The 24,492-nt window shown below is 52.6% G+C and overlaps 1 protein-coding gene and 1 pseudogene across 1 annotated transcript; both read left to right on the top strand.

The window, feature by feature from the left end:
- The window catches only part of LOC135287585 (zinc finger protein 883-like), a 182,419-nt pseudogene that overhangs the window by 142,903 nt on the left and 15,024 nt on the right, over positions 1-24,492 (top strand).
- Positions 13,499-17,306, top strand: LOC135287537 (uncharacterized). Its single transcript, XM_064400830.1, has 10 exons — positions 13,499-14,012; positions 14,287-14,351; positions 14,464-14,943; positions 15,129-15,277; positions 15,535-15,682; positions 15,890-16,074; positions 16,157-16,294; positions 16,575-16,689; positions 16,862-16,999; positions 17,286-17,306. The coding sequence occupies exons 1-10, from the start codon at positions 13,895-13,897 to the stop codon at positions 17,304-17,306; spliced, it is 1,557 nt and encodes a 518-aa protein (XP_064256900.1). The 5' UTR covers positions 13,499-13,894.

Raw genomic sequence — 24,492 nt, 5'->3', positions numbered from 1 at the left:
TGCAAGGCATTTGTCCCGCTGCAAGCTGGAGGAGAATAATGCTAAATATTTGCATGCAGAAGGCCTTGAAGGCCATTTGGCTGGTCAGTGACTCTTTCCCAGCAAAGTGCTGTCAGCTGGCAGAGGCAGGAGCAAGAGCCTGGCTTTGAAGCTGTTCCTGCTGGTGCTCAGCGCTGGAATGCAGCAGAGACAGCCGCGGCTGCTGTGTTCGCCCCCTGGCAGCAGAGCGCAGAATTACCTGGCACAAGCCTGCGGGCTTGCGGGCGAGGAATGTCTCCCGAGCGGCAGGAAAGGCGCTGGAACAGGCTTTCAGGCCGAGCAGCGCTCCCCGAGTGGAGCTGCGCTCGCTCCGCGCTGCTGCAGCCCGCGGGCGCTGCCCACAGGCGGCTCTGCCCTTGGCAGGGCCCGGGTGCCGGCGGAACGTGCCCGGCCCGGCCGGGCGGTGTCCCGGTGCCACGGGGGCTCAGCGGGCACGGAACCCTGCTGCAGCCTGCCCGCAGCCCCGGCTGCACTGCGGGAACCCAGGCCTGCCAGGCAGCAGCACACGGGCTCTCCCCACGGCGGGGCCAGCAGGGCCCTGTGCCACCGAGCCCCCGGGCCCTGCCGGCACCGAGGGAGCCCTCAGGGACCTGAGGTGACAAAGGCTCTCCTCACAGACAGGACACCTATTGCCAGCCTCTGTCCCACCTAACCCAAAGGCTCCATGTGACCTTCTGCACGCTGTGGAAATAAAAGCACAGCTTTCATTCCACTTCACATTTCTTTTGTTTTTATTACAAAATTGTCTACTTCATCCTCTTTAAATATACAGTTTGGTTTTTAAAGGACATAAAAGCCCGTGCCTCATTTTCCCCTTCCTAATGCTGGACTTCCAGGCCATAAGGTATTCTCCTACTTAAGCACTGAAATAAAGGAGGCTTCTAGCTGTTGCATTTCTGTGGGCAGAGGAGTGTCCTGAGGAGCTCTGGCCACTTGGCTCTTGTGAGGAGGCTCCCTTGGCTCGCTGTGCTGCTGTGAGGAATTGCTGCTGATGGACCGCTCCTGCTTCTTGCCCTGCTCCTATCCATCCCCACAGGCAATTTCCCTGAGACTCTCTCATGGCACTGTGGTCTCTTCTCTGGCTGCAATCTAGGCAGTTCTTTTTTTTTTTTCCTTCATAACTATTTTATCCCAGATGCATTACTGCCATCCATCATTGATGGCCTCCATGACTGTGAGGGGAGGGAATATCTCGGTGTTATTTTTAAAGGAACTATTTCATTTCTACTCAAGAAAAGGAAAGTGACAAATGCTATAAAGCAATCACATAAAGCCAAGTTTTAAAATTATGGAAAGCAGTATGTAAATAAATTAGGTTTATTGCTTTGCAACCTTTTTCTTCATCCAATTTGATTAATTCAGGCAGTTTGATGCTCTGATACCGAAAACGTCTTCCTTTCTTCTGCTGCTCTCTACATTTGAACACCACTGGGAGAATTCTTGGCATCCTTTAGGATCTATCCTCGTGGATCCCTTCCAGCTCAGAATATTCTATGATTTAGGACCAATGTCCCAGTACTTGGCACTGCTGCGGGTGCATCTGGAATGGTGGGCTCAGGTTTGGGACCACACTGTGAGGCTGGGGCACGTGCAGAGATGGCACTGGAGCTGGTGAGGGGCAGCTGAGGGAGCCGGGCGTGTTCAGCCTGGAGCAAAGGAGGCTCGGGAGGCAGCTGCGGGAGGCTGCAGCTGCTGCAAGAGGCTGCTGCTGTTCTCCCTGGCAGCCTGAGGGCAGCTGCAGCCCCCAGGCTCAGAAGGGCTGAGCAGCTTTGCCAAGAGCTCCCTGCCACATCCTCTGTGGGAATGCTCAGAGCCAGAGGATTTTGGAAAAGCTGCAAAAGGCAGGCCTCAGAGACAGCAGAACTGTGATTAGAGCTAAGTGGTAGCCCTAAGGTTTGTTAGCAGAAAAGTAATGTAAGTAGTAGAAATATAAGGACAAAGAGAACAATGATCAGTGTATTAACGCTTGGCTAGAAGAACTCCCTAAGCTACAGAAAAGTATATCTAGTAAGAGATTAGGAAGTTCTAAGCTTAATTCTGGAGCTCTGTGCATTGTATTTTAAGGCTTACAAACAGGTATTGTATTCAAAATCAGCAAGCATTATTTTACCCAAAGGTACATGTTTTTCTAGTGGTTGGATAGAGCTACTGTCAATATGCTTTTGCTTTGTGTGATTGGCCAAAAAACTTTGGAGTTGTAACACTGGGTTCTCGGTCTGCTGTCAGGGACATGAGCTGCTGCAATATTCCCATTGTCATAACCATGTAATGAGACTGATGCTGGCAAATAAACAGCTCGAGGTGTGTTCCACAGCAGTCCCATCCTGTTGGTGATTTGTACATAGACCCCCAGCAGGCAATATTCCCAAGGGGGCCAAAGGACAGGGGCTGCTGCCATCCTTTTGGGTAGAACGGGGTTCAGGGTGCCCTGGAAGAGGCTGGCGGATCCCAGGGCTCAGGCAGGCAAGCCGGGTGCCACTGGGGCCACTCAGCGTGAGGGAATTGTGCGTGGCCAAAGGGGGAAAGCTGCCAGTGGCGTCTGGCTCTGGGCAAGGCCTGTGGCCAACATGGAGCTGGGAAAGGGGCCAGGGACAGCTATCCTGGGCCTGGAGCTCTGCCAGCCTGGGGCTGAGGGTGCTTGGGTGACACCAAATCCTGCCTGGCACATGGCATGTGTGAGAGACAGTCTGGAGTTCCCTTCCTTTGCCTCACAACCATCTGTGAGAGTCTGTCCGAAACTTCCCTCATTTTTTGCCTCTCGATCGTCATGAAAGCCAAGACCACCGGGGAAAGGGAAAGATCCTGTTCTGAAAATCCAGGTCTGTCTGGTCCACCAAGCCAGATTATTGCCTACGGGTGTGTTTGCTCAACTCATGGAACACTGCACCCAAGAAGGGGCAGTGTGCTCTCCTTCGCCTGCATCACCTAGCAACGCTAGTGCTGGAATTTCTCCACCCTTCTGACTTGCCTGGACTTTCTCTTTCGAATGACCTTCCCAGAGATCACCACTAAAAGACCCTCCATTCCCCGTACATCATCCACCGTGACAGATGGACTGAGATGGGAGAGGGTTCTCCCTCAAGGACTGAGACATGCGACCCCCACATGGAAAAGCTCCCCTCTTCTTCCCAAAAGGATTGAGAGTGAAATCCCCACCGTAGGGTGAGGAAAGGCATGCGTGGGGACCGGAGCAAGTTTTGAAAGCGACCACTGGACTGAGAAGACAATGGTTCTTGCCTATGACGTCTGCTGCTGACGACACCTGCTCCTGATGGACTACTGATGGACTCCTTGTACCCTTTATCAATAGACTATTTTGAAATGGGTCCCCTTCCCTTGTACCCTTTATCAATAGACTATTTTGAAATGGGTCCCCTTCCCCCATTTCAAAAGCACTATAAAAAAGGGTTAGAGCTGACTGATACCTTTGAGATCTCCCCTGACGTGAAGACAACTGTTGCCATGATATTTTAGTGAAAAAGCCTCTGCTAGGATTTTTCCTGTCCTGAGGAGCTGAGAGCCTCAGGAAAGAAATGTAAACAATAACTATCTGCTGCTGTGGAATGCCACAGGTGCATCTTCCATTAGTCCATGTGGATTGTTTTAAATCAGTGACCAATCACAGCCACCTGTGCCAAGGCTGTGAGCAGTCACAGGATTTTTGTTATTCATTCCTATTCTATTCTTGTCTTTGTAGCCTTCTGATCTTTTCTCTCTGTTCTTTTAGTATAGTTGTAATGTAGTATTTTAGTATAATATATAACATAATAAATCAGCCTTCTGATGAAAATGGAGTCAAGCCTCGTGTCCTCACACAAGGGGTTCTTGCCGAAACAAGAATGAAGAATGAACTAGGCATTCTGGAGTGGCTGCCAACCACAATACCCTGGAACCCAGAGGCGGAAGAACACCGATGGAAAAGAATAAGACACCTTCTTAGTCAGTGGGAATGGCCTGAAAGGGGGGGAGTGGTGGGGCAGATTGGGTGTCCAGCTGATCCAGTTGACACCCCCTCTCTTGTGGCCATGGCAAGAGCTGGGTGGGATGGCCCTGGCAGAAAGGTCTCCTAGGATTCCCACAGATCCAGGCTCTGACCATGGCTCTGTTCCTCTCCCTTCCAGCCCTTCAAGCCCTGAGGAGAGATGACAGCCCTTCCCAGACAAACATAGTAATTCAACAGATAGTCAGTGGGAGAGCTGCAGAACTGGCTCAGAAGAACCAGTGTTTGTAGAAGACCTGCAAATGCCATGGAAGATGAGACTGCCTTGAGACCAGAAGAGACCAGCTGGAGCTCCAGGCACAGCTCGTGATTGGCACAGCTGAGCCTGTGGGAAACTTGCATGGCTTCAGCCCTCTCCCTGCTTATAGATAGCTCCCTCCCTCCAGCCCTCAGACTCTGCCCATCCCTTCTTTTTCCCTCCATTCTCCCTCCCTGTTCATGGCTCTTTCCCTCTAGTCCTCAGATCCAGCCCTTCCTCTTTTCCCCCTCCCAGCTCATTCCTTTGCTTCCCCTACCATTACTAAACAGTTTGGCTCCTTCACTTTGCCTGCATCCCTGTGGAGCTGCAGCAGAACAAATCCGGAGCCCTGGGACACACAGGCCCCTGCTGCCGTTCTCTGCCACGCCGTGTTTTGTGCACAGACCCAGAGGAACGAGGGCAGCTCAGGCTGGCACGGTCCCTGTGCTGAAGGTGCAGTTCCACAACCCTGTGCAGGTACAGATCCTGCTGCGCACACGGAAGGCCAGCAGTGGCACAAGGAGCCCGTGTGTCAGGAGCCAAGTCGTGTCTAGAGGCCCTGCCACATTTGATCCGCTGTTGAGCACGTCAGCAAGATAATGAAGAACAGACAGTGAAGGAAACCTTATGGTTGAACTGGTGGGAATGTGACCCTTGAGAGAAACAATGGATTGGTCAATTGATGGGAAGTTAACCTGTGAAAGAGGAACAGCACACAGTGGAGCTGTGGTTGGCATGGAGGTGGTATCAGAAGCCATTGCGGCCTCATCTGATGCACTGGCCAAGCGTGAGATGACGTCCTAAGTGGAAAAACTGCAGAGGAGGAGATGTCAGGCCTGTTTCTGGTGTGGAGGGATGAAAAGGGCAAAATGCACGCCCTGTTGATGCAGGGGATGCCCTGAAGGTGGGTGGCCTGCCTGCCCCTCCCACTGCAGCACCACGCTGAGATACCCTGAGAGCTGCCCAGTGCTCCTTGCTCCTCTCTGCTGACACGTGAGCCTTTGTCTGGGTTCGGGGTGGCCCTGGCTGTGTGAGGGGGGCTACGTGGGCACGAGACAGCCGGTCCTGTCCTGCTGGGTCCCAGCAGTGCCTGGCAGCTGTCCTGCATCCACGTCAGGATGCTGGCCAAGAGCGGTCCTGGAAGCTGAGGCACAGGTCAGGGCCCATGGTGTTCCCTCAGGATACAGCAGTCCCGAGGGGTCTCCCTAATTCAAAGAAATCTGCAGACAAATGCATTGTCCACCAAAAGCCCTTTTATTGAGCTGACGGGAGGGCAGGGGTCTGCACCCCACCAAAATGCTTCTCTGCCATGTATAAATTTCAGTGGGTTGATGTAGGAATTGTATCAAAAATACCATCCATCTTTACCCTGCTGAGGTGATTGCATAGGCAGGGGGTTAGAAATACATTCTGTCAGATTCCTGTACTTGAAGCTGATGTCCAGGCGCTGGCCAGAGCGGTCTCCATGCCCTAAAGCAGCACTTCTTCCTCATGCCTTCTCTGCACAGGGCTCATTCCCTACTTGCCCTTCCTTTTTCTGGTAGAATGTGTCTAAAGCTTTTTTCAAGTCCCTCTCCTGTCAAGTTAGGCCCCCCAGGTTTTTCTTATGCTAACTGGTGCTAAGTACTTACCTGTGTCTGTGCTAAGTACTTGTTTGCTTATGTGAATTGCTTGTGCTTGTGTCAAACAAAGGCCTTGTTTCATCCTCTCCTTCTCTTTATCCTGATGCACATTCTTTTGCAAGATTCCCTCCACAGTCCACAGGACATATGTACTGTTATGCTGCTCTTTTAATTTTCTACCACATCCATAGGTTCATGATGGTTAAGAGGAGGGTTAATTTTTTTTTTTTTTTTTATATTAGACCTGGTTTGCTGAGGAAGCTAAAATTCGGAGGAGCTGTTGTTGATTGCAGATTTGTCCATCACAAGAAGACATCTGACTCATGATGTTCTCTTTATTTCTCTATTTTGGTGATGATTTTGGTAACTTCTTTGATACCAATTTCAGTGTCCATAAGGCTCTGTGAGATGCATTTTTGACTTCTGCCACTGGCCATTCTATATTACGCTGGTACAGCATTTGTTTTAGAACATCAATGTTCCTTCCAGTTCGGAATTTTGGGTGCTTCATGATACACATCGTACACATTCTGCATAAGCTCAAGAGAAGTTATTGTGTGGTGCAGCTGAAGTCACATCCATTTTTGGTTGTGAATTACAAATAGAGAAGTCAGTACTATTAGCATTTTCATTTAATGAATCTGTTGTAAAAGTTGTGCAAGCAGATCTCACCAAGGGATATCCCCTTCCCATATAACATACCTGTGACTGTGCATGGGTTACTGGGCTCATTTCACAAATACAAGGGCTGCCCTCAGTGTGCAGACACCGATCCTCTCTGTCAAGCCCTGCATTTTTGCACACAAAATTCAGTACATCCCTTGGCACACATGCTTTGATACTAAGAGTTTGCCAGTTTCCAGTTTTCTTGTTGAAAATGGCCCACACATTATGCTGAATGGGACTGAGAGTTACATGAGTTCTTATAGCTCCAAGGGCCAAAATTGGAATTGCACTGTATTTTGTTGCATTCTTAATGGTTAATGTAAAAGACTGCAGGGTTCTGTTCATTTTATGGGAGATTGACCAATTGCCACCAAGTGTGGAAGTCTTTTTCAAATTCCTTTGTGGTTTCATTTTTAGGCATGATTTAGTTAATTCTCATGGCAATTTCCCCAGCTCTCCTTTTTTTAAGTTTTCCTGAGATTACAGACCGTAGCCACAGCTGAGCTTGTCTACACTGAAATGCTAAAGAAATGTTACCCTGTAGTTTTCCCATAAAGCCAACAAGTGCTGGAAACAATCCTGCTGTGTATTGTTGGCCAGGGTGGTTAATAGGTTAGCTGCCAGGCTGTGGGTTTGGGCAAGTGTTAGCAGGCCTGATCTGAGAGGAGTTTGTGTCTGTCCAATATAAAAACTCACAGTGCTTCATTTATTAAGACTTCTTGATCAATAGAATTTCATATTCCCAGTTCAGACCCAACCATCCCCTTAAGCCTTTTTTAGACCTATGATTTGGTGAATGGGAATGTATCCATGTCTCCCAGCCTTTTAGGCTTTGCTGTATGAATGGGTAGTATTGCTGTTTAATTTTGGATCTTTTAGCCTCTATCTTTACATCCAGCTTTTTCAGAGAGTACTGTGGATCTAAAAGCAACAATTGTTCATTTGTTTTTCTTACCACAGAGTGAAAGACTATATTATTTCACATATGGGTCCCGTGCTATGCCATTGTTTGCTAATGTAAAGCTGTTTGTTTTAATTTTAAATGCCTATTGTGTAACCCGTTCTGTTTCACTCCTTGTCGAGTACCCAATGCATGGTAACAGGTTTCTTCAGATACATTGCCTGCCTTTAGGCAAGCGTTTCAGAAACCTTCAGAAACCTTACACTGGCCCCTGGTAGTGTTACAGAGGACACTTACTTTACTAAAGTTCCCACTACAAATGGCTGAGTATTCTGAGTACCTCAGCCCATAAGAGGATGTAGTTGTGCTGTCAGGATTCCATGCATATCTGGGTTGCCATCACACGGTCATGACATTGGGCATGATATACCCTAACAGGATGATTGTGCTCCCGGCTTCCTCTCCAACTTGACTGGTTACTGTTTCTGATGGCCTGGAATATGCCAAGAATGAAATTCAATTCTCAAAAGCAAATCCTCTGTGAGACCTGTTCCATGTACTAAGCATACCAGCAGGACGGTTTATTATTCTAGTGGCACAAGAGCTGCCTGCTGGAAACAATATGTGTTGGGTCGCATTCCTGGCAGGCTCAATTCCTGTATCTCTGTGTGATGATGGTCCTCCCACCCCACCTGTGCCCCACAGAAGAAGGGAACTATCTTGTGCTAGGTTATAGTCTCCCCTTTTAATTTGCATAGCACAAAAATCCTGATAGGAATCACATGAGAATGGATTCACATGCTGCTTGTTAGAAAGGTCACGGATGCACATGGTCACTGCAGTAATCTCATCTAAAAGAGGTTTGTGAGTTTCAAATTTACATGCCATAGAGGTCCTGCTTTCAGGTGGGACAAGAAAGGCCAGCATGGAGTCAGGTTTTCCTCAATCTTCAACTGCTCGGTCATTAATCCTTAAAATGGTGTAAAGTGTTTTTACCTTATTAATCCCCTTTAGCCAATTAGGTCCTGAATATTTTTGAGTGCTCCATCTACCAGGATCTCACAGGCCAAGGAGATCATGATGGTAGTGACAGTCATCTACTGTGCCTTGGATTCCGATCAGAAATATTGGGAAGATGATGATGGTGTAAAACACATCTTGGTTTCTTCTGTTCTTTCTGAGGTCCAGTTGTGGACTCCACTTGCCTTTTCCAGAAGTCTTTTAATTCTGGAATAGTGTAGCCAAGAGGTTAACGCTTCAAGCCTTAAAGGCTGTATAAGTGATTAAAAGTACTAATTAGAGTCCTTTCCATTTTGGGATAAGAGGCTTTCCCCCAGGGGATTTGACATATACCTGGTCCCCAGGCTGGATTTGTGGAGAGGAGCATCCTCTTGCTCCTCTGCTCAAAATGTGTTGATTTATTTGCTGCAGCTGTTGTGTTAGTTGCACAGCATGGTTCTGCAGATACCCCTCCCCAACTTGTACAGTATCTTCCCCTTGATAGTTATGCTTATATGGTCTTCTGTACAGTATTTCCAAGGGATTCGGATTTTCTTTTGTTCTTAGTCTCCTGGAATCCATAATAAAGCCAAAAGTAGGGCCTGGGGCCAAGGTATGTTGGCCCCTTGTCCAGTTTTGACTATTGGTTCTTTTAGCAGATAATTCCTCTTTTCCACTTGGCTGCTGGCCTGGGGCCAATACAGCATGTGTAGGTGCCAGTGGATTTGGAGATTATTGCAAAGTTGCTGTGCAATATTTGCTAGGAAACGTGGCCCTCAATCAGAGGAGATGTCTAAAGGCAATCTGAACCAGGCCATTATGTTGTTTAACAAAATCTTGACAACTTCTTTGGCTTTATTTGTTTGGCTTGGGAATGCCTTAGGTCATGCTGAGAAGGTATCAGTGAAAGGTAAAAGGTATTTGTAGCCCCCTTTTCTTGGCAATTCAGAAAAGTCAACTTGCCAGTACTGTCCAGGATATTGTCCCTTGTCTACTGTGCCAAGCTCAACTCTAGTCCTAGTTTGTGGATTGGTTCTGAGACATTATTTCACACCCTTGGCTTACCTGCTTTCCACTAGAGTACAGGTTGCATCTTACACTTGTCCTCATCAAATAATTATGTAAGGCATCCCCTTCCCACTGTATACAATTATGTTCATCTGTAATTAATTTTCACAATGCTCTTTCAGGTATAACTGTCTATCCCTGAGGAGTTGCAAAAAGAATATGTTTCCATTCTGCTCATAAATTCCTTGCTAATTCTAGATCTTCCTGATTCTATGACATACATCATTGTCATATTCTTCCTTACCTTTGGGAATTAGTGCCCAAAACTCAGCATGGCTTTGTTCTGCTGCTCTTTTTGCAACCTGTTACCCCTTTTGGGGTCTGTTTCTCCTTTCTGATGTCCTTTGCAGTGCATAACTGCAACCACTTGAGGTACTAGTACTGCCTCCAACAATTTTAAGATTTCTTCTGTATGCTTAATTTGCTTTCCTTGAGCTGTCAATACTCCTTTTTCTTTCCAAACTGCTTCATGGCACGTATTACTCTGAAGGCATGCTTGGAATCTGTTCATATATTGATCCTTTTTCCTCAGGCTGGTCAGAAGGTACAGGTTCAAGTGATTATCTCTGCCTTCTGAGCTGACTTGCTCTGTGCTAATTGTATATCCTGATTTTCACTGATCTGCTTGTACAAAGCCACTCCCATCTGTGTACTGAGATTCTGCTCCTGGATTTGGGGTTTCTTAAAGATCTGGGCAGCTGGAATAAAGTGACTTCATGGTTTTGATACAGCCATGCTACAAAGGTTCCTTGTCTGTCTGGTGAGTGACCAGGAATGCTGCTGGATTAACTAGAGAAGAGATTAGTTTGGTAATACCACATTGTTCCACCAAAACTGCCTGATGTTTAAACAATCTGGAAGGTGAAAGCCAATACACACCCTTTTGCTCAAGAAGTGCTGCTACTGAATGTGAGATAAATACAATTATTTGTTGACCTAGAGTGAATTCTCAGGCTTCTTGGATGTTTGAAACAAGAGCAGCAACTGCTCACACTCAGGCTGTCCCCTACTCACTTCATCCAGTTGTTTTGAGAAGTAGGCTATTGCTCTCTTCTATGGGCCAATTGTTTGGGCCGCTACAAGGACTACAATCTCTACACCCCCTACACAACAAACAAGGGATCAGAGGGTTACAAGGAGCATAGGGCATCAGTCACTTTACTTTCCCTGCCACTCCTGTCATTGGAAAGTGGAAATGCATGTAGAGCTACTGCACTTGGTTCCTGTCAGATTGTAAATCTCATTCGCATCAGAGTCACTCTGGCCTTTCTCACCATCTACTTCTTCCTTGTCCCTCACCTGCCAAGCCCCTCAGGGTGACAATGCAAATGCAGTTCCATACATTCACACTCTTTCATACAACACAAAAGGGTACTTAGGGGCTTCCCCACAAACTAGAAATTTGTCTTAGCACTTAAGGTGCTCCAAGCATCCAAAAGATATCATCCTATTGCTGGAAAAAATTCCCAGCTAGGCTGCCAGTGACCTATGTCCTCCAGAACCTCCTCACAGTATTTTAAATTCTCTAGACACATTTCAGTTTCCAATCTGCAAGATCATACAATGCTGTTTCCCTCTGAGATTGTGTCTCCACTTCTTGCATTCTTAGAGATGAACCTTGGAACACACACTCAATTTTCTGACTACTTCTACTCCAATTAATAGCATTCCATGCCCAAAGGAAAAAGGTAACAGTGTTGAGCACATTCCCTTCCTTACCTTCACATAGGCAAGGGATAAACGATGTTGCAGTGACAGACTTAACACATGCACACACACACACATGATATACTGCCAGACTTAATAAACTCTCTAAACCAGCTCCCAATCCAAATTCCAGCCACATTTAATCAATGCCAGTTAGCATACCACTCCTGTACTCTGGGACTCTAACCCACCAAGGAGACGCTCGCCCCTGACCCGGGACCGTGTAGGTGGGACTCCCTGTGCCACCTGTGCAAGGCACCCATCAGACTTGAACCCACATGGTGTGAGTGAGCTCTGTAGGTGGGGGCCTCTGTGTATGAGAAACGAGTGAGTATTGCTTTATACCACGGGTAACAAAGGAACAGAGAAAAACAATGCGAGCGGTTAGTGATAAAGAGTTTTTCCATATGACATACTTCACGTCCATGTCTGTCCCAGCATGGATCCAGGGTCTGTGGAGGCACCAGTTTCTTGCCTGTGGAATGTTCTTCCTCCCCCAAGAGGAAAGAGGCAGCTGGAGGAAGAGCTTGCCAGGCTGCTCTCGATCCTTTAGCAGCAGCCCTGGGTGAGTGGAGAAGTCCCAGCCGAGCGCAAATGTGCCAAGGGAACAGCCGTGCACAGGAAGGCTCGGTGGGAAGGATGATCCAGGAACCATGGGCCTGGCAGCCTGAGCTTGCTACCGGGAAAGGCCTTGGAGCAGATCCTCCTGAGGGCCATCCCACGGCACGTGCAGGGAACCAGGGGGTCTGCTGGAGGCTGGGAAAGCTCTGTGGAGGGACAGGGACAGCTGGGGGTCCTGGCGGGGTGTTGAGGGCTCCTGTGCGGGTGTTTGGAGGGGTTGGTGCTGGGGGCAGGTTGGGGAAGGAGTTGTCTGGAAGGTGAGAGGTCTAGGCTGGAATTGGGTCAGTTTGAAGGCAGCATCTGTGGTTTGGCACAGCTTTCATTATGGAGGGCAGAAAGAACAGCTGTGACTATTTCTGTTCATGGTCCTGATTCTCCTGCAGGGAAGAAGAGGGGAGAGCTGTACTTTATTGGCCAGTTAGATATCTCTACCAAGGGGAGGATTGGCCCTTTTGCCATCTATTCATTTCATTGGGCTACTTTTGTAACACTGAGTGGACTTTCATTCTTTTAGAGCTTCTATTCCTTAAGTGAATGCGGATATTATCGTCCATTCATTGAAAATCATTTGAAAGCAAAGAATGGCCTTCTGTTTGCCTCTGTGTAGTGTTATGTTTGTAAAGTGACTCCCAATGCATGACATTAAGGCACATGAGATGCTGCTTTGAGATGGGAAGCCAATTTCCAGCTGTCATGTTCTCAGTCGATTGCAATTGATTGGGGGAGTTTGCAACTTTTTGGAATTGCTTCAGTTGAGAAATGGAAAGTGAAGCTTTCCTGAAATGAGGAGTCTTTAATGCCAGATTGTTCTGTTTTGTCACAGTAAAGATGCTTTTGTGCTGCAGGAAATTACTTCAAGAAAATAATTTCAGCATGTAGTAAGAGTTTCTGACAGACAGCAAGTGTTGCAGCAGTGCTCCAGGTGCTGCTGCCAACAGCCCCTGCAGGGAGGAGCACAGCCCCCAGTGCACGTGGGCTTTGGCTCCCTGTGGCACAGAAGTCCCCCGGGGCACAGGTCTCTGGGGCAGGAGAGGGGCAGCAGCGCTGCCAGGGCTCAGGGGGTGGCAGGTGTGCTTGGGCGGGGACTCTGCCACACCTGCTGATGGCAGCGCTGCCCGGGCCCCAGGGCTCAGAGCAGCATTGGTGCCCTGGCCCACACGTTCCCTGTGCCTGTCACAGCCGCGGGTTTAGGATGGCCAGCAGCCGGGACGTGTCCCAAGGAGGCCGTGCCAGCTTCTGTGGAAGGCCCCATGCCCTTGCCAGCGCGGCTGCCTCGGCAGCCCTGGGGGCTCCTTCTGCTGCCCTGAGCCCGCAGAGCAGGGCAGCGCTTGCTGATGGGCTGAGCCCTTCCTAAAGATCCTGTCGGGCTGCCTTAGACACTTGGGGCCAGGGATTCCTTCCAACCGGGGCCACTTTGGGTGGGCTGGGGGCGGCCCCAGGGCAGGTGGCAGTGTGTGCAAGGGCCCTTTGTGACACGCTGCAGCACGGTCACTGTGGCATGGAATGGAGGAATGTGTCCTTTGTGACACGTGGTGACATTGGAGCTGGTGGTGACAAGAGCAGGGCACAGTGCTTGGAGTACGCGACGGGACAGGACGGGACAGAGCGGTGCCGTGAGGAGCGCTCGTTCGTGTCTGACCTGGAGATTTTCCAAGGCATTACTCCTACAGGTGTCCTCGTGGCAAGACTGCAGGTCTTGGTGGCCTGTGGCCTTCCCGAGGCTTCTCTTTTGCAGGTGCCTCTGAGGCCAGACTGAGGGACTTGGTGACTCAGAGCTTTTCTGAGGCATCTCCCATCCTTCTGGCCTGCACACTCGAGGCGAGACCCTGGCACTTAGTGACCAAACCCATTTAAGAGGTGTTTCCTGTCCTTGTGGCAGGAGCCCTTGAGACCAAAGTGCAGGACTTGCTGTCCTGTAATCTTCCTGAGGCTTCTCTGCCTCAGGTGCCTTCAAGGCACAAGTGAAGGACTTGCTGATTCAGAACTTTCACAAGGCATCTCTCTTTAAGGTGACCTCAAGGCCAGACTCTGGAATGGCAGGCAGATTTCTCAGCCTATTTAAAGTCTTCAGGGGGGAAAAAAACAAAGGCCCTGGAGCTGCCCCAGGAAAACGGCTTGAGGAGCCCAAGCATTTCCAGCCATTGCAGGATGGTGAGTGACAGAGCTGGGCCACAGAGCTGATGGTGCCAGCCAGCTAGGCCCTGCCCCATCCAATGCCATGCCATGCCATTCCATGGCATCCCATCCCCTGGGGACATGCCCATGGACAGGACGGAAGAGGGCCCAGGCAGACACCCCGCAGTGGCCATGCTCCATCCCCCTGGGGCATCCCGGGGCTGTCCCTGCCTGGGGAGCGCAGGACTGGGCTGTGTTCTCCAGCCTCTCCCGCAGCCCCTCAGCTCTGGCTGCGCTCGCTCTTTGCCAGATGCATCCCTGGACCGGACACAAGAGAAGGAAGCCGCCCACGGCTGCTTCGGCAGAACCCTGAAGGTACCTGCAGCCATCCCAGCCATGGGCTGGGCCTGCTGTCCCTGCTCAGCTGAGCACTACGCTTGGAGCATGCCATGGAACACCCCTGACTTCCCTGTCCTTGGTTCTGCAGATATTCCCGAAGTTTCTGCGCATTCAACGCAGGAAGACCAGCACCGCAGCAGCTGAGGGCCCAGCTGAGCCTGACTCGGGGCTGAGCCAGCTCCAGGCAGAGCCTGATGTCAGCCTGCATTTGGCTGAGCTCTCAGAAGACTCTGAGACCTCAGTGACTCAAATCTGCGTGAAGGCACTTCTCACATCAATGACCGAGGATGTGGCCATCACAAACACTGACCATGGAGAGACTCAGGGCATTGCAAACACTGACACCAGCACAGATTTGGCTCAGTGCTCAGAAGACTGCAAGGCTGTAATGACTCCCAGAGATGAAGGGGCAAAGGCTGACGAGGCAGTAACTGAGGATGTGACCATCACTGTCAACTCTGGAGAGACTCAAGAAATCCCAAATGCTGACACCATGCCCACTCCCCCTGTGATTTGTACTCCCACTAAGGATTTTTTCCAGGAGAGTGCTGTTTGCACACGGGAACAGGTAAGCAGCCTGGGGCCAGGGCTGGAGGCCTCCCAGGGCCGTGTGTCCCCTCAAGCCTTGGTCACTGAGCCCCCTCAGCCTTTGAGATCAGTGCAGTGTAACGGGAAGGGAGGCACTTCTTGGGGGGAAACTGGGGAAGTTGCTCCCCTGGACAGGGTTCCAGGTCTTCCTCATGCCTCCTCCAGGTGCCAGCCATGGTGAAGAACATCCACCAGAGTCTCATGTCCCACGTCACTGTGGATGCCAGGCTGCACAGTGACATTGTGAGGCTGGCTGAGGAACACCCTGCAGACGTGGCGCTGACCCTCCTGCACTGTGCCCCAACGTGTGACAGGTACGGGGCCCACGTGCCTTGAGAGCTCAGGGCTCACCAGCCTTTAGGGCCCGTGGCCCATCACAGCCTGTCCAATGGGCTCTGCCAGACAGGTAGAGAGCTCCAGGACCCTCGGGCCCCTCTCTTTGCCCAGCCTGCTGCCAATGCTCCCTCCCTGCCCCTCAGGGCACCGGGGCTCAGTCACCTGTGCCCCCACAGCTGCACAGGGCATGGTACTGTGACTGAGATTCCCCTGACACAGAGCCCTGATCCCACAGAGCTGCTGCAATGATGTGGAGAGCCATAGGCTCATCACGACCAACAATGGAGAAGGTGCTGGCAACACTGCTCTGTGTGATGGAGGATTGGCCTGTGCACAGCACATGCACCTCCGATGGGGACAACAAGGACGTTTTTGCCCTGGCTGTGAGTTTCTGGAACTGGCCTTTGCTTGCCACCCGGTTGCCTCTCCAGCAGCTCTCCATCCTCTCCCTGCCTCAGTCGCTGGGATGAAACTTGGGCTAGGGGCAGACTCAGGGGACACCAGGCCCACTGCTCCCCTGCATCTGCCCCTGGGCCCTGCCCCATGGACACCAGGGCACTGAGCGCTGTCTTGGGCTGCTTCTTCTGCAGGCAACTCTGGTGATCTGGGTCATTGTGCCACAATGCCATGAGGCCATGATCCTTTATTCCTCCCGCCTGTTTGTGGCTCTGCTCTTCCATGTTGTCATCACCACACAGCAGATGCCACCAGAGGAAGTTGAAAACTTCTGGAGAGCATGCCAGGAGGAACACCACCTTCCCAGCAAGCCCAGCAGGTCCCAGTCCTCCTGTCCTTCCCCTGCCCTTGTGGCCAGTGCCAGTGCTCCCAATGTGACCTGGGCTTTGCTCTGCACACAGGTTTGCAGTGCAGGCCATGAAGGCTCTGCTCTGCCGACTGGAGTGTGACCAGGAGGTGATGGCTATGGAGCGTAAGTGTGGCTGGGACACGCTGCTGTGTGCTCACACCCAGCACTATGCCGTGGGTCTGCTGGCCAGGTGAGACCCCCTTCTCCTCCACACTGCCCCAAGCATTTGTGCCCTGTGCCCGGGTGCCCCACACAGTCCCTGTGGTCATGGGCCAGAGGGCCTTGTCACCAAGGGACGGCCAAGGAGACTGGAAAAGGCTGGGAGAGGAGGGTGCCCAGAAGGGGCCACCTCCCACAGTGCTCACATCCTCTCCAGGGATGCTGGGCAAAGACCAGACCTCTGTGAGTCAGTCCTGGGCAAGGTTTGGTCCCCCCACCTCAGGCTCTTGGTGTCTTTTTTGCCATTCCAGAGAGATGCGCCGTGTCTCCCTCTCCTTGTGTTCTGGGATTGCTCTGCGCCTGCTTGGGCTGCTCAGCAGGGAGGAGCCACACTGGGATCTGCCCGGCCTGGCGTTCATTGTGGAGGTGAGCCTGAAGGCCAGCGCTGCCTGGCTGAGCTGCCTCCCAGCTCTCTGCCCTCTCGTAGCCGCAGCTGCCTGGGACGGTGCCCGTGCCCTGTGCTGCTGCCTGGGCCCAGCCCTGTGCGGTTCTGGGCTCCTGCTGGCCGGGTGCCCTGTCACTGCCCTGTGCCTTTCAGGTCCTCGAGTGGCTGGACTTGAGGGAATGTGCTGACAGCATCCTGGAGATCATGTCAAGGCACCTGAGGAACGAGTGCAGGGAGAGGCGTCGCCTGGCGCTCAGAGGCCTCGTGGTGCTCAGCAAGGATCCCTCGATGGTGAGAAGGGGCAGCGGCTGAAGCTGCCCTGGGGAAAGCAGCCCCATGGGCTGGCAGGGCTGAGGCAGCTGAGCCCGCTGCTCCCAGCTCTCCTGCCTCACCTGCCCCACTGCTTTGGGGCAGGCCTTTGGCCTGTGGGCCCTGCAGCTGCAGGCTGGGGTTGCAGTGCCGGGCTGGTGCTGGCGCTGCAGCCGTCCATGGCTTCCCAGCACAGCCTTGTGTTCCACACAGGCCAGGAGAATGGGCACTCTGTCTCCAAGCCTTCTGGAGCTGCTGGGTGATGCAGACGGAGAGCTGGTTGGCATGACGCTCTCTGTGTTCACTAATTTGCTCAAGAGCAAAGACATGCTGGTATCCAGCACCACTGCCCCGAAGATGGCTGAGGCTCTCCTGCTGCTCTTCGACCACGTAAGGATTTGTATCCCCAGCCTCGAGCACTGGGTGCTGCCCAGAAACTTTGTGCACTGTGGATTTTTGTACTCTTCAGGTGGGCCTGGAGTAGATGGCGCTGAGGTTTCTTTCTTTCATTCAGGACAACAGCCATGTGCAGCTGCTCTCCCTTGACCTCTTCTTCAAGGTGATGGATTTGGTAGTAGAGGAGGGAAAAAAGCCCCTGAAGTCAGTGGTGTGCCAGAGCCTTCCTGCACTCTTCTTCCACTGCCACGATGAGAATCAGCTTGTGGCCGAGGTGATGACTCGTGGGCTGCTGGTGTCCCCCTGGCAGGGGGCTGGGCTGCCGGCTGCCCTGCTCACATCCCGAGCTGCAGCCTCCTCCAGGCTGTGGCACAGGGATGTGAGTCCTGTGCCCTGGGCTGTGGGGCTATCTCTGGGTCTCTGCTGCTCTCCAGGCTTCTCGGGAAATGCTGCATTGTGCGGCCGGGTTCCTGAACAGGAGGGATCTCAAAGAGCTGGTGGAGACAGAGAAGCTGTTGACGTTTGTTGAGGTCTTGGTAAGGACGGCCTGGAATCCCCAGCCTCAGCCTGGAGAAGGCCGCTGAGCGCAGTGCTCAGTGTGCGGGGCTGGCAGCTGTGCCCCTGCCCGCTGCTGCACCCAGAGGCGGCACAGGCTCTTCTCCAGGCTGCTGTGGGCCCGAGCCGGGTGCCCATGGAGCCCCGGCGCGGCGGGGCTGCGGGGCGGCCCCGCGGCTCCCCGGGCAGCAGCCGGCCCTCTGCCCCCTGCGGAGCCCGGCGCCAGCGGCTGCTGGCCGCGCCTCAGGGCTGTGCGGGCAGGGGAGGCCGGGGCTGGGCGCAGGGAGCGCCCGCCACAGGGGCTGAGCCCGCGCCAAGCCTTCCCTGCTGCCGCTCTCTGCAGCTGGCAGAGGACACGAGCCGAGCGGCCGAGCAGCTGCGCCGGGCCCTGCGCTACCTGGAGAGCCCCCAGGAGCCCCTGCGAGAGGTGGCCATCAGGTTCATGGGTGAGCCCCGAGGCCGGGCTCCCTCCCCGGCCCGCCGCAGCTCGGCCCCAGCCCCGCCCGCTGCCCCGGCAGCGCCATCCGGGCCCGGCGCCGTGGAGCCCCGCCTGGCCCGGGCGCTGCTGCCGCCCTCTGGCAGCCGTGCCCTTGGGCGGCAGCGTGCGGCAAGGGCCCGGGCTGAGCCCTGCCGGGCCAGCAGGGCGTGTGGCCGCAGCGCTGGCAGCGCCGCTGGCAGGGAGCTGTGCCGCTGCCGCCCTGACAGGCTCTGTGTTCACAGGGATGGCCGGGCGGCACCTCAGGGGGCAGCCAGGAGAGCTCCAGCTCCTCACTGAGGGTGAGTGCGGTCAGCGGGCTGACAGCGGGGGCTGGCAGGGAGAGCTGCAATGCCTGGGCAGAGAGCTGCCATCCCTGTCCCGGCTGCGGTGGGCTTCGCTCCCTGTGTGGATGAGGGGTGGCGTGGGCCGAGCACAGAGAGATTTCAGGGATGTGGGAATGGGGGGGGCAGATTCGTGGCCAGCTGATCCAGTTGACACCCCCTCTCTTGTGGCCATGGCAAGAGCTGGGTGGGATGGCCCTGGCAGAAAGGTCTCCTAGGATTCCCACTGATCCAGTCTCTGACCATGACTCTGTTCCTCTCCCTTCCAGCCCTTCAAGCCCTGAGGAGAGATGACAGCCCTTCCCAGGCAAACATAGTTGTTAAACAGATATTCAGTTGGAGAGTTACAGAACTGGCACAGAAGAACCAGCGTTTGTAGAAGACCTGCAAATGCCATGGAAGATGAGATTGCCTTGAGACCAGAAGAGACCAGCTGGAGCTCCAGGCACAGCTCGTGATTGGCACAGCTGAGCCTGTGGGAAACTTGCATGGCTTCAGCCCTCTCCCTGCTTATAGATAGCTCCCTCCCTCCAGCCCTCAGACTCTGCCTATCCCTTCTTTTTCCCCTCCATTCTCCCTCCCTTTTCACGGCTCTTTCCCTCTAGTCCTCAGATCCTGCCCTTCCCCTTTTTCCCCACCCAGCTCATTCCTTTGCTTCTCCTTTCATTAATAAACAGTTTGGCTTCTTCACTTTGCCTGCATCTTTGTGGAGATGAAGTAGCACAAATCCAGGGCCCTGGGACACACAGGCCCCTGCTGCCGTTCTCTGCCACGCCGTGTTTTGTGCACAGAGCCAGAGGAACGAGGGCAGCTCAGGCTGGCACGGTCCCCGTGCTGAAGGTGCAGTTGACCCTGTGGACATCTCTAAACTCTCCCTGCCACAGCATTGCTGGGTTTTGTTTTCTCTCACTCCCTGATCCTCTCTCTGCTTCCTGCAGATTTTCCTCCTGCAGGTGTTTCTGTGTGTCTGATCTCTCCCTACCAGCACTCACAGACCCCAAATCTCTGTGCACTCTCCTTGACTTTACAGAACCCTGCCTGTTTGCAGGGCACTGGCTGGGGGCAGGTTCTGTTTGCAGCTTGGAGAAAGGACGGCTCAGACTGAGCCTGATGGGTCCAGCAAAGGTGATGCTGCTGCTGTTCATGGGCAGAGAAGCTGAAGGCACAATAGGGATCTCCTGTGAGCCTACTGGTCACTAAAATAACAGTTCAGATATCTCAGTCATGTGTCAAAATTCACAACTAATAATTCATAATCATCCCTTAATATTTATCCCCCCTCACTGCCACTCTCCAATAGTAGGGATTCATCCCCGCTCCGTTCCACTCTCCAGTAGTAGGAATCTGAACACAAAGTCTTAGGAAATTTCCTCATTTTTATCAAAATCCTTTTCGGGGAAATATTCTATGACTGATCAGAACCCCTCAGCATGTCAGAGCTTCATGAGCATTTCACCTCCCCTGCACCAGAAATACTCAGAGAATGTACTCACAGAGTCTGTAGGCATTGGGATGTTCCAGCTTTAGGAGATGGCTCCAGGAGCTGCAGCTGCATTGTCCTGCAGCCAGAGGTTCCTGTGCCAAGGGCTGGCAGTGATTCTGCCCCAGGCACTTCTCAGCACCTTCCCAGCCCTGACTGATTGAAGCTCTCTGTGCCTCTGGGCTGTGCCCGGGCTGGATACAGGCAGTGCCCCAGCCCTGCTGGGCTGCCACAAGAGCTGCTCATCAAGATAAATGTGCTTTTGAAGCTCTTCTTGCTTACCAGGAGCTGCCTCTGTTCCAGGAGCCCAGCCCAGCTCAGCAGCACAGACACAGCAGCAGGACTTTAATGACCCTCTGGGGCTTTGTGCTCACGCCCTGAACATCAGTCCCTGAGAGGCAGCTGAAGAAACCTCTCCAGAACTCCAAGTCTGAATCCAATTCCAAAGTTTCTTGGACTTTTAATGGGTCCCACTGAGGGACACGACTCAGAAAGTGACCCCAGGCCCCAGGCAGAGCAGAGAACTGGAGGCACTGATGACAGGTGGGGACAAAGAGAAGCCAAGTCTTGGTGTCCTGGGGCACAGCAGGGTCTGTGCCACCAAGGGCTGGGTGGAGACACCTTGTCCTGAGGCCCTGGGGCCTCCTGGCACAGCCCCAGCCAGGCTGGGCACTGTCAGCCCCTTGTCCTGCCCTCAGCATCCCCCCCTAGCCCACATCCCAGTGGCCTCACGGATCTGCTGGAAGGAGTCCCTGGGGAGCCTTGCTCAGCAATGGCCCTGGGGGCTCCTGAATGCTCCCAGGGACTGCAGGTTTTTCAAAGGACTTTGGGTTTTGCTTTTGCCTTGGAGTCTCTGAGAAGTCTGTGCAATCATGGGCTCCAATTATCTGCTGTAATTAGTCCCTGGAGAGGCTTTGTCGGTAACAACACTCAGTGGGGCTCTTTAATACTTCAAGGTACTTCAGTTATTTTAAGGTACTTGGTGTTTCCCTTCTGATACAGACTCTGGGAGAGGTTTATGCAATCATGGCCCCAGTTATCTGCTTTAACGAGTCCCTTGAGAGCCTTGTACTGACACTCAGTGGGGCTCATTAATACTATGAGGTACTCAAGGTTTTTAAAGTACTTTGGATTTTCCTTTTCACACTGAGTCTTTGAGAAGTTTTTGTGCCATCCTGGCTTCCAATTCTCTCCTCCAAGGAGTCCATGAGGAGCCTGTGTTGGGATGGACCTCAGTGGGACCCATTCATGCCTTGACACACTTTGGGGTTTTCTTCTGACTTGGACTCTTGGACAGGTTTGTACAATCTCCTCTCAGGTCCTGAGGTTCCAGGGCTCAGCTCTAAATGCACCCTGGGGCTTATTAGCATCAAGCAAGTCCTGACAAACCATGGCTCTACCTTGATTTACCTCCACTCTACTGCAGTTCATTAGGAGGGTTTCCTTTTTCAGTTATGGAGAAATATTTCAAAGAGCTTCTAGCAAGTATGTATTCCTATTTTAAAAGGTGTCTTTTATTGCTGTTCTTATTACACAAGAGGTGATTGCAGCATTCAGTGACTGATATTGATCCAGCAGGGACTCTCCTAAGGAGCTCTGGCCTGCTCAGAGAAGCTGTGCCTTGAGGTCTGACGCAGCGTGGACAACCTTGCTCCACATACCCCATGCCCATTTTGTCTCTCCTCACTCACCTGGGACCTGCTTTGCTCAGAGAACTGGCTGTACACAGCCAAAGAGGGGTCATCTTCTTTTGTATTTTGAACCAATCTAAAACTCCTGAGTTTCCCCATTGAAAACAGACATCCTCCTCAAGTGTGTGCCAAGCCCAAGCTGCCACCAAGGAGGTTCCCCTTCCCTAAGGCAGAACCCTGCAAGGAATATTTTAGACACACAGGAAGTTCTGCAATAAACACAAATCCAGAGTTTGCTCAGGGCAGAATTAGACCAACTCCTGAAGGACAGACCAGCTTTGAACTCCTTGCAGCTGAAAGCTCCGAGTTGGGAGGTGTGGGAGAGACCCAAGAGTGAGGGAAGGGAAATGCAGAGCACCCAGCAAGTGCTTCTGTGCAGACAGGCTGTGGGGAAGGGCACTGCAGACCTGCCCTGGGCCAGCTGGGAGGGTGGATCATCATCCCAGTCTGCACTGGGCCATTACAAGACACTGTTGGATGGACACTGCACCGACCACAGCGCGCCAGCCCATTGCTCAGGGCTGCTGTCACTGCCCAGAGCCAGAGGGGATCCCTTGCTGGGGGCTTGTGCCATGGCCACCTGCCCTGTGCCGCGCTGGCCGCTCAGGCACCAGGAACCAGCAGCAAAGGGCACTGCCAGGGCCAAAGGCCAGCTCAGCCAGACAGAAAGGGGCAGTGCTGGCACTGTTTCCATGGCAGCCCTCACTGGGGGTGACACCTGGGTCACCTGTCCTGGCAGCTGCCATGGAAAGCCCTGGCAGGGACTGAGGGCACAGACACTGGCACTGAGACACTGCTGGGCCGGGTGCTGAGCACAGGGCTGAGCACGCAGAGATGGTTGTGTTCTTGCTGAGCTGCAACAGAGCCAAGGCCTGTCCTGCCCCTCCTCCAGCCACGCTGGGCAGGGGCTGGGGCTGTGGGGGAGCTTGGCAGGGGACACAGCCAGGACAGGTGACCCCAACTGACCCCGGGGATACCCCAGACCACAGGACATCATGCTCAGTGTATGAAGTGCGGGGAACAAGGAGGAAGGGGGGAATGTTGGAGTGAGGGTTTTTGCCTTGCCAGGTAATTCTTAGGCAAGAGGGGGCTCTGTTTCACCAGTGGGCAGGGTCAGTACCAAAGACACAGACACCAACTTAAGGAATCCTGTAATTTATATAATGCACAGCTGCAAAGAATTACAAAAGGATAAGCTCAGCAAAGCACATAATCGTTAGCAAAGAATTACAAAAGAAGCTCAGCAATCCATCCAGTCATTACTACCAAAGATTGCCTGCAGTGATTAAAGAAAGGTCCATCACCAGTTACCCTCAGACTTTACCATCACCCAGATCCACACATCAGCTGGGGCAGACAAGGACTGCAGAGCCACTCCCAGACACTGGGAATTCCTGCAGGTGCCTCCACCTTTGCAGGCAACCGGGCTCCAAGCCTGCTGTGAAAGGACACAGCTTTTACACTGTCAAACAAACAAGCTGACATCACTGCTAGTGTGAGAACATCTGGTTTCATTCTCCTGTTTGGTTTCTCCCAAAGCCTGGCCAGGACTCTTGTTTATACTGAAACCCCTTGTGTGAGGACATGAGGCTTGACTCCATTTTCATCAGAAGGCTGATTTATTATGTTATATATTATATTAAAATACCACATTACAACTATACTAAAAGAACAGAGAGAAGAAGATCAGAAGGCTACCAAGACAAGAACAGAACAGGAATCAATAACAAAATCCTGTGACTGCTCACAGCCTTGGCACAGGTGGCTGTGATTGGTCACTAATTGAAAACAATCTACATGGACCAATGAAAGATGCATCTGTGGCATTCCACAGCAGCAGATAGTTATTCTTTACATTTCTTTCCTGAGGTTCTCAGCTCCTCAGGACAGGAAAAATCCTAGCAAAGGATTTTTCACTAAAATATCATGGCTACACCCTGGGCCTCGGCCTTGGCCAACAGCCCCTGGGCTCAGCTCCTCTGCATCTCAGCACAAACACTGTCTGCTCCAGGCACTGCTGCTGCCCAACCAGCTCCTGGTTGCTGGAGGAGCATCCCTGGGAACTGGTTTTGTTCCCTCAGAGGCACAACATCCCTGTTCTCACAGTGCCAAAGAAAGCTGTTGATGCCAAGTGCGGCCAGGATGAACCATTGCTGTGACTGCAGCCCCTCTCTTGGGGCCCTACAAACAGCGCTGCAAAAGGAGCCCCTTGGAGCTCTCCTGGGCCAGCAACTCCCTCTGAGTGGGGCCTCTCCCAGCCGGGAACTCTCCCGTTTGCTGCACTCGGGGATCCCTGAACAATGAGGGAGCCTGGGCCGATCCCCCCACTCCTCCAGGCTCAACCCTTCACCCGCTGGGGAGATGCCAAAGCATCCACAGGGAGCATTTCCTGCCCTGAGGGGAATTTCTCACAGGTGCCTTGCACTGACTCTTTGTGTCTGTGTGCACACAGGAGTGCCTGTGCTGGGGAAATGTGGCAGAAATGCTGCTCTCGGAGGGGTTGGAGTGCCTTGGATAGCTGAGTCAGTCAGGCC

This window comes from Passer domesticus, chromosome 30 (genome assembly GCF_036417665.1).
Source record: "Passer domesticus isolate bPasDom1 chromosome 30, bPasDom1.hap1, whole genome shotgun sequence".
NCBI lineage: Eukaryota > Metazoa > Chordata > Aves > Passeriformes > Passeridae > Passer > Passer domesticus.
The sequence above is the reverse complement of the archived record's forward strand: the minus strand, read 5'-3'. Positions and strand labels throughout refer to the sequence as shown.

Coding starts and splice junctions, on each gene's coding strand:
- LOC135287537 (XM_064400830.1), top strand. CDS start 13,895: ATGGCAGGCAGATTTCTCAGCCTATTTAAAGTCTTCAGGGGGGAAAAA. Junction 16,295..16,574: donor GCCGTGGGTCTGCTGGCCAG/GTGAGACCCCCT, acceptor TTGCCATTCCAG/AGAGATGCGCCGTGTCTCCC. Junction 16,690..16,861: donor GCCTGGCGTTCATTGTGGAG/GTGAGCCTGAAG, acceptor TGTGCCTTTCAG/GTCCTCGAGTGGCTGGACTT.